The sequence below is a fragment of the Cheilinus undulatus genome, linkage group 3 (genome assembly GCF_018320785.1).
Source record: "Cheilinus undulatus linkage group 3, ASM1832078v1, whole genome shotgun sequence".
In the NCBI taxonomy this organism is placed as follows: domain Eukaryota; kingdom Metazoa; phylum Chordata; class Actinopteri; order Labriformes; family Labridae; genus Cheilinus; species Cheilinus undulatus.
In genome coordinates, this window is record NC_054867.1 from 51,230,817 (window position 1) to 51,250,969 (window position 20,153).

Below are 20,153 nucleotides of genomic sequence, written 5' to 3' on the forward strand. Positions count from 1 at the left end.
AGAATTTGTCATCAAAATTTCAAACTTCGACGGAAATGTCATCGACAGCTTAAAGAAATAACGGTTTATATTCTTGGTTATTGTTAATGAAAGAGACGTTTTTGGAGGTCGGAAATATGACTGTATTCATTTGGAACAGTGATTATACAGTATGTTGAACGGATTTAAATTCATATCCGTTCAAAACCGTGTGAGGACTATTAAGGTGAGCATTCACGTTTGATTTAACAAAAAGTCATGAAAAAGAGGCATTGTTTTGGAGTTTTGAACAGATAAGCAGTCCAATAGTTATGATGTGGCCAATTGATCTCACCTTTAGCAATAAGGTCAGTGTACTTTCTGCCAGAAAGTACACTGACCCAATAAAACCCCAGTCTCCCTGAATGCATCACAGTCGAACGCAACCGTCAAGGGGAGTCAAAAGAAGAGTTTTGATTGGCTGCTGTTCTCACATTGAAATGGAAAGAACCAATTAGTGAAGTCGTTCTTGGTCGTTGTCAGCAACCAACGTACACAATTTAACGAGCAGGAACTGCAGTGTGACTGACAGTGCGGTCAGTCCAGAGGTTGATATAGGCACCTTTGTACAATAATGAATTATTTATCAACGGTCTGTTTAAAGTTTTAAACGGCTTTTGGCGAAGGTATCCATCTTCTGGTAAATATTCCCTGTCGTTATGAATCTCGGGTGAGTCTGTTTGTGTTTGTCTCAGATTATCAGTTGCTAAGCTAGGCTAACAGTTGTCCAGTTGTGTCGTAATGAAATATGATTGATTTTTATATCGCTACCGAATCAGAGCACACAGAGGCTATTCGTCTGATTTGATTTTCTGTACAGGAGATCATCTCAAAACCTGTTACGTATTAGCAGTTTAAAGCAACATTTCCAGAGTGTCTTAGAAATGCTCAATAAAAACTCAAAATATCTAATGGGCTGTCGTTTTGTCAATGTGGCGGAGCAAAAACAAATTCAAACACAAAAAACTGAGTAAAGGTTCTAATAACATCATAATTATAAGCGGGCATAGGCTATTAGTAAAAAATAAAGCAATTACGATGGCACAACAACATGAATACATGTCCCAGGCACCTAATATCCTATAAGTCATTCATTCAAGCTTTATTCAAATACAACCTTTCAAATAAATCCAAATGCAGTTCAGAGTGCTCTGCAAGAGAGCAGACACGTTCCTGACAGAATGGTAAAAGTATTTAGAGACTGATGCAAACCAAAATGAATCTAATAAAATAGCTATAAAAAGATGGGTGATTAAAAGAAGATGCAATTCAAATGATAGTACAAAATAAGAGAATTTTATAAAAGGTAAAGCCACAATAAAACAAGAAACATTCAAACTGATAACATAAAAACAATAATTAAAGTATTAAATAAAAATCTTAAATAACTAAAAGCTTTTAAATTGGACATAAAATTTAAGATGGTTATAACTAGAGATAAATAAAACTCTGAAAACCCAAAGTTGAAATTTAAAATGTGAATCGAAAATAAAAATGAAATAGATTCAATTATTTTTATAATACAAATTAGTATGAAATAATAAAGTACTACATAAAAGCCAGACTGAAAAACGCACCCAGACACGGTACTGATTGCTTAGTGTGAGTGCGCTCTAAGTGAGTTTTCAACTTGTGTTTTAAAGTCTCAGTATTCTCAGATCTTCTGGAGCGCTGTTCCCCTGTCTCTGAGTGTAATACCTTTACGCAGCATCGTCAACCTTTTCAGTAAGAAGAAACAGAGGATCTGAGGAGTCATCCTAGTTCATAAATTGGGACCATCTCTGAAACTAACTAGCAAACTAATTTCATAAAAGAATCTTAAAACCACCACATAAACTAACAGTAAGCCAGTGTAGGGACTTTAAAATTGCTGAAATGAGTGCTCCCCTTTTGATCTTTGTCAGTTCTCATGCAGCAGATTTTGAATTAACTGAAGCTGAATTATTGTACTCTTTGGGAGACCAGAAAGGAGATTTTTATAGTAGTCTAGCCTGCTTGTAATAAAACTGTGCATTAGTCTCTCTGTTTGGCTTAGAGAGAGAGATATGGTCTTACTTAGGCATTTGTTTAAGTGATATAACACCTGTACGTGAGCCTTACAATCAAAATCACAGTCAAAGATTACCACAAAATTTCAAGCTTCTTGGGTTAGGTTTATATCCCCATATATATATATATATATATATATATGTATATATATATATATATTTTTTTTTTTTTACTTTTTATTTTTTGCAGAAGTACACTACATGATAAAATAAGGAGAAAGTGAAAATAATTAAAGAGATTTTTCTTATGTGTCAAATAATATATGACTGATATTTTCCCCCTTTTCCATGAATAGAGATGGTCTGCTGTTTGAACTGGAAAATGGAAAGCCCAAGTTGATTCTGCTCAGTCATGGTGAGACCTTCAAGCACATCTAATTCTTCTCATTTCAGTTTTACAGGAAAGATACAGTCTTCATTTTCTTTTCTTCATAGGTTAGTATGATTGGTTTGAAGAATGAAGCATCAATCATTGTAACTGAAGTTTGAGTAGAGATGCAGAAATTGTGAAAAATAGGCTGAATACCAATGTTTAAAGTAGCAATTTTATAAATGTCGATATTAATGTAACAAAGCTATGTAGGTTCCCCGCCAGTTATGGACACAAGTAGCACGAACTCAAGATCGGATTATCTTTACATAGTTTTATTAGCCGTTTGTCAAGTAATTAGTGCCGTCTTTAGTGGCGAGTCAGTTCATAGAAGCCCTGACACACAAACAGTAAAACAGTGGCATAAGTTTTCTCTTTACTTCATCATGCCCGACTGTCCTTTAAAACCATGACACAGAAAAAGCAATAATCAATAACCACAGTAGCCACCATATCCAAAACCAATATTCCAATTTCACACACACATTAATAAAATCACATACCGATTCAGCTATGACAAAGACAAGTCCATTCCAGCTTCTCCCGAGTTGCCCTGCACCCGCACAGCCTAAATATGAATAACACATGATCAACCTACACTACTCTCATCCCTTAATACATATAAAATATAATATAAAATATAATATAAAAAATATAAAATTGGAAATTCATTCAAACCTCGTCATCCAGCCATTTATTAGTGAAACATCCGGCACACAATGCCCAGCAGCCAGTAGTCACCACATGGATCCTCACTCTGGATCCTCAAGACTCAGTGCTTCTGAGTCTTCAGACACACTGCCACCTGAGCCCTGCCCCCCTATGGCAGTCCTATAGCTGCCCTGCCTTACATTACTATCAATGTTTTTTTTCATTACCTCTTTTGATATAGTGCACCCACTGTGCCAGCATTTTCTCTCACATTTGATCATGATTTTAGATCAACTTTTACCTATAGGTGACTTATTCTGGCTAATAAAAAACACCTCTCTGGGTATGTGTTGTTAGGTATACTAGATGACAATATAAAATTGACTGGACACAGCAGATAAACACTGGCTACTAGTATCTGTTCATGCCACAATATTTGGCTGATGTCTGTCAACAGGGCCGGTATCGGCAGGTATGGATGTTAAACCAAAGTGTCTGTGCATCCCTCACATCTGTGAATAAAGATTTTTTGGAGCCCAACTAGGTGTTGAGCTCCCTCTGGAAGAAATGTGTGGTCCAGAAAGCCAGATGAATAACAGATCAGCCTGGCCACATCCTCTCCTCTGACATTTCCCTAATGCCCTGTGGGTGGCGTTATCATGCACCCCCAGGGAAAACCAACAGATACTCAAACTCATTTATCCCTTTAGATATCAGGCTGCTAAATGCTGGAAGCTAAACTGACTTGTGGTCCATGCTAACTTTAAGTCTCATGTGTGTCTTACTTTTAATGGTTTTTTGACATTGTATTTATTGTGTTAATTGCACTACCATGTTTTTCCTGCTGATCTGTTGGCACTGTGAATTAGGGCTGAACCATTTGGGAAAATAATCTAATTGCAATTTTTTTACCCAATATTGCAATCGCGATTTGAAATTAGATTATTCTTTAAGTTCTTCGTCTTCTGTATTTTCCGACAAACTCAAGCAATAAAGCATTCTATATTACAACCAACACAATATTAGACTAAACAAGGGCTGAACAATAAAAAAAACCCTAATTGTGATGATTTTGACTCATATTGCTAACTGTATTTTTTTATTGAAGCGAGTGCTCATTTTTATGTCATTCTCATATTAAATAAGATAAAAGTACAAAAAGAAAGACAGTAGGATTTTTTGTAGACTATTCTAAAACATGCCACTTGCATAATTATGTAATGCATTACATCTCTGCTGCAAAAAAAGTTTTAAACTGGTATTTTGACACAAATTTTAGGTATTGCACCTTCTGCAATTTAAAAATTGCAGCAGGCCATATTGCCATTTTATCTAATTTCGATTAATTGCCAGGCCCTACTGTAAATGTGGTTTTCTGTATGCTGCTGTGACTGTTTGACTTTTTTGTTTCTGAAATTGTTAAATTGCTTTAATAAGGTGTGGTAGACTGTAAAACCAAATTGCCTTTCAATGATGAATTAAGTTGTCTGAATTACTTAATATTTTTTATTTTGAATTTCAATATTAAGCACAAATATATTTTTGTATTGTTAGTTTAGCCGCGGATAAGTTTATTTTGATTTAAGTCAACTTAAAATTCAAGCATATCATCTTAGAAAAATAATTGTTGAACAGGTTCACCTGGAAAAATCTTATCATGTCTACAAACTAGCTGATGTGGATGCTGATGCCTAGTTTATCGTGCAGTGACTTATTTTAGACCTCTTATGTTTTAGTGAAAATGAACCTGGGTGAGTGGTGAAAATTCAATTCTGTTCAATGTCATGTCTTTCTACTTTTGCAGGTATTGAGAAGAATCCAGCAAAGGTAGGAATGATGCTTTTGGACATTGATTTTAGACGTTACTTGTAAGATTATCAACATTTTTGATACATTTTAATGTCACATGTTTAAATGGGGTATAATTTATGTTATTTTAATGATGGATAGTAATCAAAAGTAATGAAGCTTTGAAATAATGACAGCTCTATAGTGACATGTTCACCTAAAGCTGCTGAAACAGAGAAAACACTGTCACACAATTTAGTTGGTACTAAGATGTTGCCAACATAAAGTGCATTCAGTCTTGTTATGTTGCAGCCTGATACATTTGTTTGAATTCATTTTTTTCTCATTAATCTACACTCACTACCCCACAATGACAAAGTGAAAAGAAATTCAGAATTTTGCAAATATGAAGACAAAAGAGAAATATCACAGTGACACAAGTATTCAGACCCTTTACTCAGAACTTATTTGAAGCCCCTCTACAGAGATGTTTGATAGGGTTCATGTCATGGCTCTAGCTGGACCACTCCAGGACATTCACAGAGTTTTTCCCTAGGCCACCCCTGTGTTATCTTGGCTATGTGCTTAGGGTCGTTGTCATGTGGACGGTGAACCTTTGGCCCAGTCTGAGATCCTGAGCACTGTGGAACAGGTTTTCTTTGAGGACATCTGTCCTTTGCTCTGTCCAGCTTTCTCTCAACCCCAACCTGTCTCCCAGTCCCTGCTGCTGAGAAACACCCCCACAGCATGATGCTGCCACCACCATGCTTCACTGTTGGGATGGAGTTAGGCAGGTGATGAGAGATGCCTGATTTCCTCCAGAGATAATGTTTAGAACTGAGGCCAAACAGTTCAATCTTGGTTTCATCAGACCAGAGAATCTCACGGTCTGAGAGTCTTTCAGGTGTTTTTTGCAAACTCCAAGTGGGTTTTTATGTGTTTTCCACTGAGGAGAGGCTTGCGTCTCAATCATAAGCCCACATCTGTGCAGGACTGCACTGATGTTTTGTCCTCCTGGAACTTTGTCCCATCTCCACACAGCTCATTCAGAGTGACCATCAGGTTCTTGGTCACCTCTCCTACTAGGGCCCCTCTCCCTCCATTTCTCAGTTTAGCCAGGCAACCAGGTCTTAGAAGAGCCCTGGTTGGGCCAAACTTCTTCCATGTGAGAATTCTGGAGGCCGCTGTGCTTTTGGGAGCAGAAATTTTTGGAGCCTTCCCCAGATCATACCCTGCAACAATCCTGTCTCTGAGCTCTGCAGGCACATCCTTTGACCTCATGGCTTGGTTTTTGCTCTGATATGCATTGTCAGCTGTGAGGCCTTTTATGCCTTTGCAAATTATGTCTAATCAATTTAATTTATCACAGGTGGACTCCAGTCAAGGTGCAGAAATATCTCTGCAAAGATCCAGGGAAATGGGTGAAACCTAAACTAAATTTGTAGTGTTGTTGCAAAGGGTCTGAATACTGTATTTTTTCCTTTTTCTTATTTTCATTCAAAAATTCAAAAATTATTTTTCACTTCATCATTATGGGGTACTGGGTGTAGATTACTGAGATTAACAGTGAATTTAAACACTGTGGCATCAGGCTGAAACATAACAAAATTAAAAAATTGAAGGAGGTCTGAATACTTTCTGAAAGCTCTGCAGACCTGTTTGTATTATTGAGACAGTGTGCACAAGTTTTCCTTCAATTATTGGTGATTAAAAGAAGGCATGACTACATATTATTGCACTTATCACAGGTCTATGTTATAAAAGATTGGGAGGAGAGAATACACGTATGGTGATTTTGTCTTTTTAGATTTTTTTCTGATCTGATTTTTTTAAATTCCGAGCAGCCATCCTGCAGGTCCAGAGCGGGTAACATCCTGAGCTCCAGGCAGCCGTCATGTGTGGACGAGGTGCAGAAAGAGGAGAATCCGACTGCTCGACAGCAGGCAGGGAGGCACAAAGAAAGCAGGAGCAAGATTGGAGGAGCAGCTGCCCCCATCACTTCCAACACAGGGAAGAGCACCACAGGGAGCAATAGTAGAGTTTTACCCAAGGTAAGAAGAACAGGTTTATTAGCATGGATATTTGTTTTAGTTTTCCATCTCTGACGGCTCATGTTTCTGCGCAACCTCTGAAGCTGAAGTCAGACAGACACAAAAACAGCACCACTACTGTCGCTCTGAGAGCCAATGGGAAACCAGGACGTCCTCAGAGCAGTGGGACACAAGCCAGGGGTAAGAAGGGACAGAAGGACACACCAGATACAGGACTGAAGGAAGGCCTGGTGTGTCTGACCAGTGAGCAGCTTCAGAAGATCCTCAGCACGGTCCAGAATGCCAGCATTGGTCAACTCCAACCAGAGAAGAGCAAGATCCAGGGTAAGTTTAAGTGATGAGATGATGATATTAATCACCAGACCTTCATTCCTCGTTAATGTGGTGTTATGTTTTTATGATAGAAAATCAGACAGGCTCTAAATCTGGCTCCTCATCCAATGAAGGGGGAGAAGGAGAGATGAAGGAGGAGGACAGAGGTGGAGAAAAGGCCAAAGAAGATGTAATAGGACTTACTGATATACCTGGAAGCTCACAGGACAAAAACAACAGGTGAGGAAATGTACAATTCTAGGAGACAAAAAGGTTATGTTTAGCAGACAACCATGAATGAGCAGGATTCTGTGTTTATACTGAGCCAGTGGTTCATGTTTTTATACTTGGATCAGAAAAGGTAGACCTCCAGAGGTCACAGGCTGTGTTTCACATTTCTTAGAGCCATACAACCCATGTATATTACCATTCTTTGAGCCAAAACAACAAAAAGTGGATTGCACCTGTTAATAGCACCATGATTTATGTGCAGGTTGCCTGGATGTCTGTTCAGCTGGATGGATGAGCGAGTGTCAGAGAGCAGAGCGGCCGCCATTGATGCCAAGAAGGCTCAGTGGAGGAGAGAACTAGGTATACACAAACAAACACATGTATAAGGAAACTAAACTTTAGTACTGACTCAAGGTCCTGATAAAAGATAACACTATTCAGAGAAAAGCACTATTGATATTACCCACACTAAGGTGGCCGTTAAAGGTGAACTACTGACCACAGTGTGACCCAGTGAATTCACAGGAACACCTTCAAAGTAACACCAAGTAAGAAAGAGAAGGGCTTTATTATTGATAGACAAAGAACTAAATCAGTGGTGTCAAACTCAAGGCCCAGGGGCCAAATCCGGCTCATAGTACATTTATACCTGGCCTGAAAGATCATATCATACTTCTATTACAACGGGCCCACCTGTATGAGGTCTGCAGATTTCCTTCAGTTTAACAATGTAAACTTTACCATGGTGTTTTAAAATATCCTTGTTAAGTCATAAAAATGGGAAAAAGTAAAGAGCAGAAAAATAGATAAAAAGTAAGGAATGTGAAAAAAAAGATTTGTGTTTTTATTTCATATTTTTCAATTTTACATCTCATAATTATGACTTAAACTTATGGTTTTAAATTTTTATTTTATATTTTAGCCTTTTGAACTCATGACTTAAATTTTATCTCATATTTTATTTTTTCAACTCCTAATTTTGACTTTTAATCCCATATTTTGACCTTTTTGGCTCACAATTTAAAATTCAATCTTCCTTTTATCTCATGATTTTGAATTGTATCTTTTAAAGTTTTTTTCCTTTAATTTATTACTGGTGAAAAGGAGGTTGACAGTTTATGGTTAAATGTTGCTTCTTTTAGGCTCTCAGGTTGGACCTACATTCAGTATCTAGATCCTACTGTGACTGAGTTTGAAACCCGGAACTGGATTATAACAACGATGAAAGAAGGACTTAAAGGAGAAAACACACTGAGACATTCTGCTAAGTAAACTTTTCTGTATGTGTTCTTTGTGTTTGTACATCAGCTGAACAGATGGCTCTGAAGCAGCAGAAGCAGCAGCGTTCAGCTTCCAGCAGACTCCAGGTACAGCTCATACTGATCCTTTATGTCATCTCTATAGTTATTGTCACTATTTTTTGATGACTGTGGCTTTCTTGACTGCAAATAACAGCAGATAATCCTCAAGAAACATTTTGTAACCATATTTCATATATTACCCTTAATTTGCTCGAAATGTTCCCACCCTTTTAACCCATTGAGGTATATATCTAATAATTTATGTCAAGTTTTTTTTTTTGAATATAATTATGATGCACAGTGTTTTGGAAATCCTGTTTCCAAGAGCAGCAGGTGGAGTCAGGATCTCATCGTGTTAATTTAGTCAACTAAAAATGTTAATCGACTATGTTCAACAAGGATGACAAGACTAGGACTAACTAAACATAAATAATTTATGATAATTAATTTATAATAAAATGTTTGACAGAGTTCAGGTTAATTTTCATTGAGGAGAGTAAAATGAGACTAAAATGTTGGTACTGATCTGATGGACATTCAAAAGCCATGATGTTTTAAGATCGGGATTTAGACGTGTCAAACTTTTAAGTAGCATTCTCTTAACAACCCAGATGCAGAGATTTTAATATTTATTTGTTCCCTGTAAACATTTAGTTTTAAGAGAAAATTAACCAAATATTTTTTTAACAAAGCTCACGCAGTGACACAGAGACACACAAACAGCGCTGACACTGATCCTCCATGCTCAGAGAGGAGCTTTAAGAGGAGAAAGTTCTAGTGTTCATGCTCCAGTATTCTGAAACTTTTGCCCTCAACAGACTGAAGCTTGAAGTCTACACTACCGACATGTTTCAGTGCATTTCAGTGTAGGTGTGTATGTGATCATTAGGGGTGGGAGAAAAAAAAAAAACTCGATACAACATAGTATCATGATATTTTGTCTGGTGATATATTGTATTGTAATTTCTAATATGAACTTAAGTCTGTGATAATGGAAAAATAAAATCAACTGTTTGTCTAAAGAGGTTGGCAGAGGTGACAGTCATAGAGCAGGAGAAAGTAAAACAAACATGGCAGCATGAGGGGAAGGACACTAGGAATGCAAGCAGGGCAGAAATGAGATGGACATGAATAAGGTTTGCAAGAAGTGCTACATGAAAATAAAATACTGCAGAAATGCGAAAATCATGAGGACAAGACTAATGCTAAACCAGCTAAACAGTTGGAAAAATGGTATTGATCGCAGTATATCGCAATATATAGTATCGCAATACTCAATGTATTGCAAAATGTTTGAAATCACAACATCGTATTGTGACCCAAGTATCGTGATAATATTGTATTGTGGGGCCACTAGTGAGTCCCACCCCTAGTGAGCGTGGTGTTTGTATGTGTCATTGTTATGCAGCATGAAAGCAGATGAGGATGACAGGAGGGCAGCTGTTGCTGCTGCGTAAAAGACACACGAAAGGTTAAAGGGAAAGGAATGCTAGGGTAAAGAGTTACAGGGGAATTGGAGATGATGTTGGAAACATTAAAAAACAAAAGATTGTGCACAACTCTCAAATCACGTCTCCGAGTTGAGTCTTGAGTCACTGTTGTGTGCGACTCGAGTCCAAGTTGCGGACTTGAGTCCCCATCTCTGAAAAAAACTGCCAGAACTAACACCAGATCTAACCTGACTTAAATATCTATCGTTACACTGAACCAGATATTTTCTCTCTGTCTATTCCAGGTGGAGGAGGATACAGAGAGTCTGTTATCTGTTCAAACCTCCATCAGCTACAGAGACCAGCCAGCAGCCATCAGATCCAGCCTCAGAGTCGGGGTAAATCTCACCTGCAAAGTCTTTATTTACAATCAGAATCAAATCAGTGCTTTAATGAGCTAACAACACCACAAACCCATATGTTGGTGAAATATTTATGAATACAAGAGAGGAAATCAATGCCACTGTGTGTTTTTCCTTAGGGAAAAGGATCTTTAATATAAAGATCATAAACAGGCCTTACACAGCTGAAGTTTTACCCTTCTTAGTTATTGCAGACAATAAAAAAGTTTTAGACTTCCTTATACTTCCCAACCTGTCGCCTTTATTGATGCTTTTTCTCTCAAAGGCTCAGATCTGCTCATGTATTCTTTTAAGACTTTTTTCTGTAGTTTGTTAGAAAATCAAACTGATGACGACAGTGTTAAATCAGAGATTTTTTTATTTGTTTCCCTGGATCCTGAAATATGTCCTCTCTCCAGGAAGTGACTCCAATGGAGGAGGTGCTGAGTGCTGAGAGGAAAGAGGAGCAGAGGAGACGCTGGCTGGAGGAGCTGGACCAACAGAGAGAACAGATGAACGAGCGCAGGAGACGGGAGAAACTCCTGCAGAGCCAGGTAAAGTAGAGATGGTGATTTAGGACCGTGATGGTCCGCTCTGTTTCCATCTCTTCATTCTGTATTTTATGTTCATCCCGTCAGACGGAGGATCACGAGCTCTGGGCCACACACTTTGACTCTCTGCAGAGGAAACCTCCTCTCCTCCACACAGCAGCTCCCTCAGCTCCACCTCCAGCCCCGTCTAACAGCTCAGATCGAGGAGAGTGGGAGCCCTCGTCCAGTCTTTCTCTGGTGTGGGAGGCCATGAGCAGCTGTGGAGCAGAGAGTGTGGGAGGAGCCAGCATGGATATAACCAGTGGATACCAAATCAGAACCAGGTAGGAGAGAAAAGAGAGATCTGAAAAGGTCTGTAAATTTTGGTTTATTCACCAATTTGACTGTTAAAGTTTATATTTTCAGCATACACTGCCTCAGTTCTGGGTTGTAGATCAGCTCTGTATGTAACCAAAATAAAACAACCAATCAACAGCATGCAATGCATTCAGAAAGTATTCAGACCCCCTGTAATTTTTTCACCTTTTTTATGTTGCACAGTTGTTTAAATTGATTTTTTCTCTTATTAATCTACACTCAGTACCCCATAATGACAAAGTGAAAACAGAATTTTAGACATTTTTGCAGAAATACTAAAAATAAAAACACAGAAATATCACAGACCCTTTGCTCACTACTGAGTTGAAGCACCTGTGGCAGCAGTTACAGCCTTGAGTGTTTCTGAATATGACCCAGAAAGCTTTACACACCAGGACTGGGGGATTTTCTGCCACTCTTCTTTGAAGATCCTCTCAAGCGCAGTTGGGTTGGATGGGAACTGTCAATGGACAGTCATTTTCAGGTCTCTCCAGAGATGTTCGCTAGGGTTCCAGTGAGGGCTCTGGCTGGGCCGCTCTGGGTGATTCACAGTCACACCAGTGGTCTTAAGGTCATTGTCATGTTTCAAAGTGAACCTTCGGCCCAGTCTGAGATCCTGAGTGCTGCAGGACAGGCTTTCATTGAGGATATCTGTCCTTTGCTCCATTCAGCTTTCCCTCAAATCTGAGCAGTCTTCCAGTCCCTGCTGCTGAGATACACCCCCACGGCATGATGCTGCCACCACCATGCTTCACTGTTGGGATGGTATTGGGCAGGTAATGAGTGGTGCCTGGTTTACTCCTGACATAACGTTTAGAATTGAGGGCTGCAGTCATGGTTGTCCTTGTACAAATTTTTCCCATCTCCACACAGGATCTCTGGAGCTCAATCAGAGCAACCATCAGGTTCTTGGTCTCCTCTCTTATTAAGGCCCTTCTCCCCCGATTGTTCAGTTTGGCTGGGTGACCAGCTCTTGGAAGAGCCCTGTTGTGCAAAACTTTTTCCATTTGAGAATTCTGGAAGCCACTGTGCCTGAGCTATTTTAACAGTGTTGTTGTCAGTGTGACTGTCTTTGAGTCCAAAATTTAATTTAAGATGATTTGGACTATTTTCAAAGATAAATGAGGGTTGTTTTGAGTGTTTCATGTCTTTTGTATTCTTGTATTTTGTTCAGCCATCTGAGGACAATGACCGCTCTGCTGGACCCGGCACAGATAGAAGAGAGAGAGAGGAGGAGGCTCAAACAGCTGGAGCAGCAGGTAGGAGAAGAGAGAGGGGGTAACACTGCTCAACACAGGAGGAAACAAAGGATTTATCTCACACGTTTACATTCCCTCCTTCAGCGAGACATCGAGGCTCAGATGGAGGAGCGACGGCTGCAGAGGGAGCAGGAGGAGGCAAGGAGGAGAGAGGAGGAGGAAGCCGAGGAGAAGAGGCTGGCACAGGATAGAGAGAGGATGGAGAGACAGTATGAGCTGGATACACAGAGGGAGAAGCAGAAGGTCAGGGCAAGCACAATACTTCTGTTATCAATTTTACATGTTTATTTGTTCTTTTAGTCACCTTTTTTTTTAGTTGTATCATCAGTGATTTGTTTTTTAGTCAAACCATCAGACAAAAGAACCCCAAAGGAAACCAGAGGAGCAAAAACAGCAGACGCAGGAGACCAGTGGTGAGTGGAGCCTCTGCACAGAACAGCTATTTGCAAACAAACTAGAGCCAGGCAATTAATCCCATATTAGATCAAATCGCACTATGGCTTGCTGCAATTTTCAAATTGCACAGGATGCAATATTTCTTTGACTTTTTTTGCAGAAGGGATGTCATGCATTAACTTTAAAAAGTAGATGGATATGCCCGTTTCCGTGTTTCTCACTGGCGAATCCATCTTGCAAAGCTCCCATCTGAACCATTTGGGCCCGTTTAGAAAGTGATAGGACCAATCAGCGATGAGGGGCCGTACTTTCTGGCACGGCGGAGATGTGATGTAAGCAAGCAGCAACAAAAGGCCGGTGTCGTTATGGCAGAAGACATAGGCGTGGATGCTGCTAAAGTGTCAGTTTTATCAGAACTTGATGACATTTCTTTGTTAAAAGAAGAGCAAAGAACAGCATTGAGTTATTTTCAAAAATGACAAAAATTTTGTACTGACATGTCTATAGTCGCCATGGTTCGCGTTATGCAGTTCTTTATGGAGTTTATTCCTCGGTAGCTGCGCACGCACACTTTGGTAGCGGCGATGATGTCACATGTTTTACTGCTCTGATTGGCCTGTAAAGATGTGACAGACAGAACAATCATCCAGTCACCCTCCGAGTTTTTTTCAAAGCCTCAGCCCTTATCCAAACGCTGTGTATCGAAGATTTTCCAGATGGATGTGCGGAACAAATCCATCTGGCGTGTCAGGTTAGTTATGCATTACATATGCAATGATTCAAGTGCCATATTTTTGGAATAATCTACAAAAAACCTACTTTCTTCATTTTTGTATGTTTTTCTTATTAAATTTGTGAATGACATAAAATGATCATTCCCTTTAATGCAACAGTTAATATCCAGTTTGCAGTATAAGTCAAATTCATCCCAATTCGATCATTTTCAAAGTTGTTCAGCCCTGGTTCAATCTGCTATTGTGTTGGTAATAGTATAGAATGATTTATTGCTTGTGTTTGCTGGAAAATACATAAGATGAAGAGTTTAAGAAATAATAGCATATTAAATCGCAATTGCAATATTGCGGGAAAAAAAATCGCATTTAGATTATTTTCCCAAATTGTTCAGCCCTAAAGCAAATTTGATAGTTTACTATTTCAGTACTTGTCCAAGTAAAACTTGAAAATTTTGCTCTCCCAGCCTCTTTAATGTAAGCCACTACGGGCTTTTGTGCATTTATGAGAGTAAACGAAAAGGTCTGATATTTTGGAGTGTTGGTTTAAGAAGAAAGAGCTTTGTAGACATCTCTTTTAATTTTGTGAATTTGTAATGGGCATTTTTCAAATCATGTTGATGTTTAATTGACTGAATAGTTAATGGATTACTCTTTAAAGTCTTTAACACACAGCTAATTTAACTTGTAAATTTTACACTCAAACAATTAAATCTTAAATTTCTGATCCCAAAACATGCTCAGATTAAAGGGACTGACATGAGTTCAGGTCTTTTCCAATGAGCTGTCTGGTTCAGTATGGTATGGCTGGTACATGTTTATTTGCATTTCCATCATCAAAAGTTGGAAAGGGTCCTAAAGACCTGTACTGTACTACTTTTTTGGCACACTTCCATAGCAATGCAAAGCTTACATTAACCATACCAAACCATACTCATCAAATTGGACCACCTGATGGAAACCTAGCTTAAGTTTCCTGTTATCTTGAAGCTGGCTCTCTTTTAACTTGCCTACATCACCTACTGCATATGGGTTTAAACTCCTAACCAGGTTGGTACTAGTTTATGTTCAGAGTTACAGCTTAATATCAGCTTAGAGTGTCATTAATTGCTGTGAATGCTGAAGGCATTCACAGATATTGTTATTTTATTGATTATGCTCTGGGAATCTTCTCAACAGGAATCAATCGGATATTCACATAAAGTAATTGGAGTTCTGGAGTCAAAAATTACAAAGCTGGGACTTGATCACCCCTGCTGGGTCACCTGGGCGAGGGTATATGATGTCGAAAGACCAGAAACACCTGAGGACCCCAGGAACATCATTGAGGATGTGTCTGAGTTGCACCAAAAGGTGTTTGCCAAAACAAATAATTCCAAAGATCTAATCAGTACAGTTACAGTAACACCAAGACCTGCTGTTTGCATCACATCATGGAGCCCCTTTCATTTTGATTACTTGTTTGTAATCACTAGGGATGTTCCTAGGAAACAATTTTCCCATTTGGTTAATCGCCAGGTAAATTGTTTTTAACTGACTAGTTTTCAATCCAAGATCGTTGTGATTCACTCCTCATGTCTCATGTAAACTCTGTCATGTAGTTGAAGAGCTAAGATGTTAATTTAAATGTTTTTAACCTGTGCAATAACAATACAATGTTGTGATGATTGAAGTTGTGACTTTTGGAAAATACTCTTATAAAGAGGTGCAAATTCTAACTTTATTCTTCTCCTATTATGAACAAACAAAAGGCATTAAAATATTAATAAAATAATAATAAAATATTGAAGGATGAACAACAAAACAGAGAAGTCAGGTTTTTACCTGTCCTGTTGTTTTTTGTGTTCAGCTGTTAGCAGACATGCTGCGGTTTCTGAGAAGGAGATCCACAGTTCAGTCTCTCTGCACAAAGACACGGCTGTACAGACAGGTAACTTATTTTATACTACTGCTACTAAAACTAAGATGCAGAATAATTCCACTTCTTTATTTTTTCACTCATTCTGTCAGAAAACCTTAAACAGTGGTTCTATCACATCTTCTAAAGTCTGGGCTGTAGCTTGGATGAACCCATGGTTTTATGTCAGACTTCTTTATTAAGTGGCTTTATTTAGACATTTTTTAATCCTAATATGGGACTGAGGGGGGAAAGGTAAAGGCCTAATGTGGATGCATTCTTCAGTAATTTAGAAATCCTCACTCAGCCTTCCTTCTCTGTCTTCCTGTAGAAGAAGCTCCCCCCCTCTCTGACCCAGCTGCCACACTCCAGACTCCTGACGCCTCCTCTCATCACCAGCAACCTCCTTCCCTGTCTGCTGCTCCTCCAAACAACAGGAGCCGTGCAGGGAAAGCAGGCAAGGAGAACATCTGTGTGCAAGCAGAAAAAAGAGGAGGAGGAGATCTGTATCAGGCATTTGCTCGGACAGATAGGAGCAGGAGAGACAGGAGGAGGCCAGAGTGGAACACACAGAGGTAAAAACACAAATAAACCACATTATATATGAGCACTGGGTTTGTTTGTTTCACTGACACACTGTAATAATGTCCTCATATTTATGTCCATGTAAGCTTAAAGTAAAAAAATAAAAGGAAGTACTGGTAAGGGCAAAAAATAATACAGACAGCCCCACTTCAATGCAGGCCAAGTCGACGGTTTGTCCCGGCATCGGAGCGTTACCCGGCCTCTCTGCAGAAACACAGACAGGAGAGTCGACTGAAGAGGCAGGCTGAGCTCCTGGCTCTGCAGGAGAGGACCTGTTTGTCCAGAACCGACCCTCCTCCTCCTCCTCCTCCTCCTCCTCCTCCTCAGGACCCCCATCTGCTCCCTAACCCCACACAGAGCAGAACAAGTCCTAACAGGAAGGTAGGAGGCTCCATGACCTTCATACTGAGTTCAGATTGAGATTTGATTTATTTACATTGTCCATTTCCTATCATCAAGCTGACCTATAGAAATGTTTCTCTGCTGTCTACTGATCATCTCTTTGTTTGCAAGTGTGATAATGTTTGTAACTGTTGCAGGTGGAGAGTTTATCTCACAGCCTCTCTGCAGTTGTCACTGATAGGTGAGCAGCTCAAACTATGGCCAGTGGTCCATTTTTATTCATCTGCTATTGATTAATTAATTAATTAACTCTTTGATATTGCCATTGCCACATACACCAAGAAGAGACTTGTGTTATTCAAAGTTAAATAACTTTTAAACCATTAATCATAATCACTCCACTGTCCTGATGTCTCCTGTTATGTCCACCAGGGGGCGCTCTCCTCCTGTTCCTGCTCTTAGAAACAGAATTCAGAGTCAGCAGGCTTCCCCCTCTTCCTCCTCCTCTCCTCCTCCTCATCCCCCTGTCCTGGAGTTTGTTCCTTATGTCCGGACTGATGAAGTCTTTAATCTAGATCCTCTGGAGCCCGCAGACACTCCACCACCTCACTCAAACACAGGTAGGACAAACTCACCTGTCACCTCTGCTGGTTACTTCTTAAACACTTTTAAGGCTGGCTCAGACTACACAAATTTAGCCCGATTTAGAGCGTCGGGAACGATGAACGGTCTTGTAGTGTGACATAATTAACGACGCGTCCAAGAACGCCCCACAACCACAATTCAACAAGACTAGCATGTCAGAGTTTTTCTTACATCGTCGTCTAGTTTGACACCCTGACCTGACATCAACGACGTGAATCCTAACGTCTAATAACAGAAGAACATTTGCTCCTTATCTTTGCATCATTATTTACAAGATTAACTACTTTTTATCCCCTTTTATTCCCTAAGACTAATGTGTAAATTTTACTTTATTTTATTTATGTTATCACATGCATACCTTAAGTCCTATCTGAAAGAGAGCCAGTCCATATTATCCTTCTCTTGATACATCCATGCTTATTATTCATAATCCAGTCCATAATTGTTTATTTCCCTTTTTTATGAGCAAAACACTGCTACAATCACATAGAGCACTCCTGTTGTAGAGTGAAAGACACTCTTTGACCCGCCCCCCTGTCAACCTGTGAACTCGCACTTAGGGGAGACAGTGTTAACGTCAGCATACGGCGAGAGGTCAGGGTCACTCTTGTAGTGTGGCCACGTTGTCAGCCAAGACGGAGCAACATTTTTGTGGTATAGTCTAATATGGTTCTGTTGTGAATGACCAAAAAAATAGTGTAGTCTGAGCCGGCCTTAAGTGTGAACTCTGTTAGACTTTGATTCAGATAAAGAAACAACTGTTGTGCTTCAGTATAGAGGGAGTAAATTAGAAGTATTTGTCTGCAGAAGCTCCTCCTCAGAGCTCAGCGTCTCATTCTGCTCCTCCTCATCGAGATCCTCTCCTCCACCCCGAACTACGACGTACGCACACTCACCGACAGCAGGAGATTCTCGAAGGCCTGGCTAAGCTACGGCAGGTGAAAAAAAACAGTAAACACACAAACATTTTAAAGCATGAGTATGATCCTACACAGACTGTTAATGCACTGAAATCACCTCTGTAGAGAAAAACAGCTGATAAAAGCCATATGAATACTGGATCATATGAACAGAGGAAGAAATAAAAAATGGCATCAAAGCATCAATATCATAACAGTTGTGTATGAAACCATGGGAAAGGTCACAGAGTTAATGCATTTCTTATACGCACTGTATTTTAACAGGCTAAAGTGAACACTGATGTTCATCCTGTGGACAGACTTACAGTCAAGTTTTTGTGTTTTCAGGGTTTGTTACAGAAGCAGAGGGAGCTGGAGACAGACTTTAATCCGTTACTGAAACGCCATGACAGCGAACTACGGACATCATCAGCAACGCACCGCATGTGACCTCTCACTTTAGAGAGGCTTCTCCACAGTGTTCAAAGCAGCGATCAGGGAGAACACCGAGAGTCGAACACCTTTAAACAGAAGTTTGATGGGCCACTATGAGGATTTTACATCAAAGTTCACAGGCATGTTCTGGGGACCTCTGAGACTGATATAAACTTGTCTTAAAGGGATGAATTATTTGACCTTTAATATACAAAATGTTGGTTTAAATCTGCTCCATCAGGTTTACACAGAACACACATCATATTACCCTCTTAAACTTAAACACAACTCATCATTTCAGTTTTTCCCCACATTTTGCTCCAGTTGTTGTCTAAAAAGACAAAAATGCTCCCTCCTGCTCATTTATTGAGTTTGTTATGCTGATATTAAATGTAGAAAGAATGTATTTTATATTTGTGTTTGATGCACTTTTTGAATGACACTGTACCAAACAGGTATTCCGTTTGTTACCTTTATCTGGTTTGGAGTTACTGTGCTGTTTTCTATCTTGGATGAAAAATGTGTTTTTGACTGTTTCTTCAGCTTCCTGCTGGTCGAGGAGCTCTACCTGCTTCAATGTAATGTGTTATCTTTGGTTTGACTGCATTAGTTTATTTTTTATTTATTTAAGGTTTAATAAATCATGTGATAACTGAACTGAGGTATCCTTTAGAGCAGTGATCATCAACTGGTGGCCCGGGGGCTACATCAGGCCCGCCACAGCTTCCCATCCTGCCTACAGAAGATTTTTACAAACAGTAAATGTGCAGAAGAAAAATATGTTGTGGTATTTAGGATATGGTATTTCAAAAAAAAAAATCCCAATAGGCTTTAAATGTTGGCTTAATGATCGATCCATTTTACAGAAATCCACCCGTCAGTCATTATTAACGAATACAAGTGGGCGTGGCTTCAGCTCATTCAACAGACACGCCCACACCATCCCATAGCAGATTTTACTGCCTCATTTTCATGATTTTGAAGCTTACTTTTATAAACTTACAGATATTTTACTTGACTGAAATTTGACCTGGGGGTTCATAACACAGTGATCTATCATACAACAAACCTAAATACAGTTTTATTTTCACTTTACTGAGGTTGTGACATTGATAAATTCCACTGGCCAAAGTGGCTAGTTGAAGTCAATCCGGTACCTGCCACAGCTAAAATCCACCCGCATTTGGCTAGTTGGCCAGCGTAAATGTCAAGCCCTGGCTGTTAGAGTAATAAGCTTTCCCTTTATTCTCAACATTTCAGTTTTTGTCTTGTCATTTCAGCTTTAATTTTAAAGTGCACTGCATTATTCTTCCCTTCACCTCTGACCCTGGTCGTCTTCCATAGACACCTGAGGAGCTGCAGTTTCTTTTTATCGCACTTTCATACTGGCTTTATTTTTCAACAGTAAATCTATGTTGTTGTTGTTTTTTTTAAATAGTTCCTCAGAATTTAGCG

The 20,153-nt window shown here is 39.4% G+C and overlaps 1 protein-coding gene across 1 annotated transcript; it reads left to right on the forward strand.

Annotated features, from left to right (window-relative positions):
* Positions 1-540: 540 nt before the first annotated feature.
* ccdc66 (coiled-coil domain containing 66) lies at positions 541-19,294 on the forward strand. The gene is made up of 21 exons (XM_041783951.1): positions 541-688; positions 2,363-2,421; positions 4,892-4,914; positions 6,720-6,926; positions 7,010-7,250; positions 7,331-7,478; positions 7,732-7,829; positions 8,778-8,836; positions 10,506-10,598; positions 11,021-11,155; positions 11,240-11,475; positions 12,684-12,768; positions 12,853-13,011; positions 13,112-13,181; positions 15,745-15,825; positions 16,124-16,367; positions 16,536-16,758; positions 16,917-16,960; positions 17,152-17,339; positions 18,172-18,302; positions 18,612-19,294. Exons 1-21 carry the CDS (start codon positions 678-680, stop codon positions 18,711-18,713), a joined length of 2,637 nt encoding a protein of 878 aa, XP_041639885.1. The 5' UTR covers positions 541-677; the 3' UTR covers positions 18,714-19,294.
* Positions 19,295-20,153: the final 859 nt, after the last annotated feature.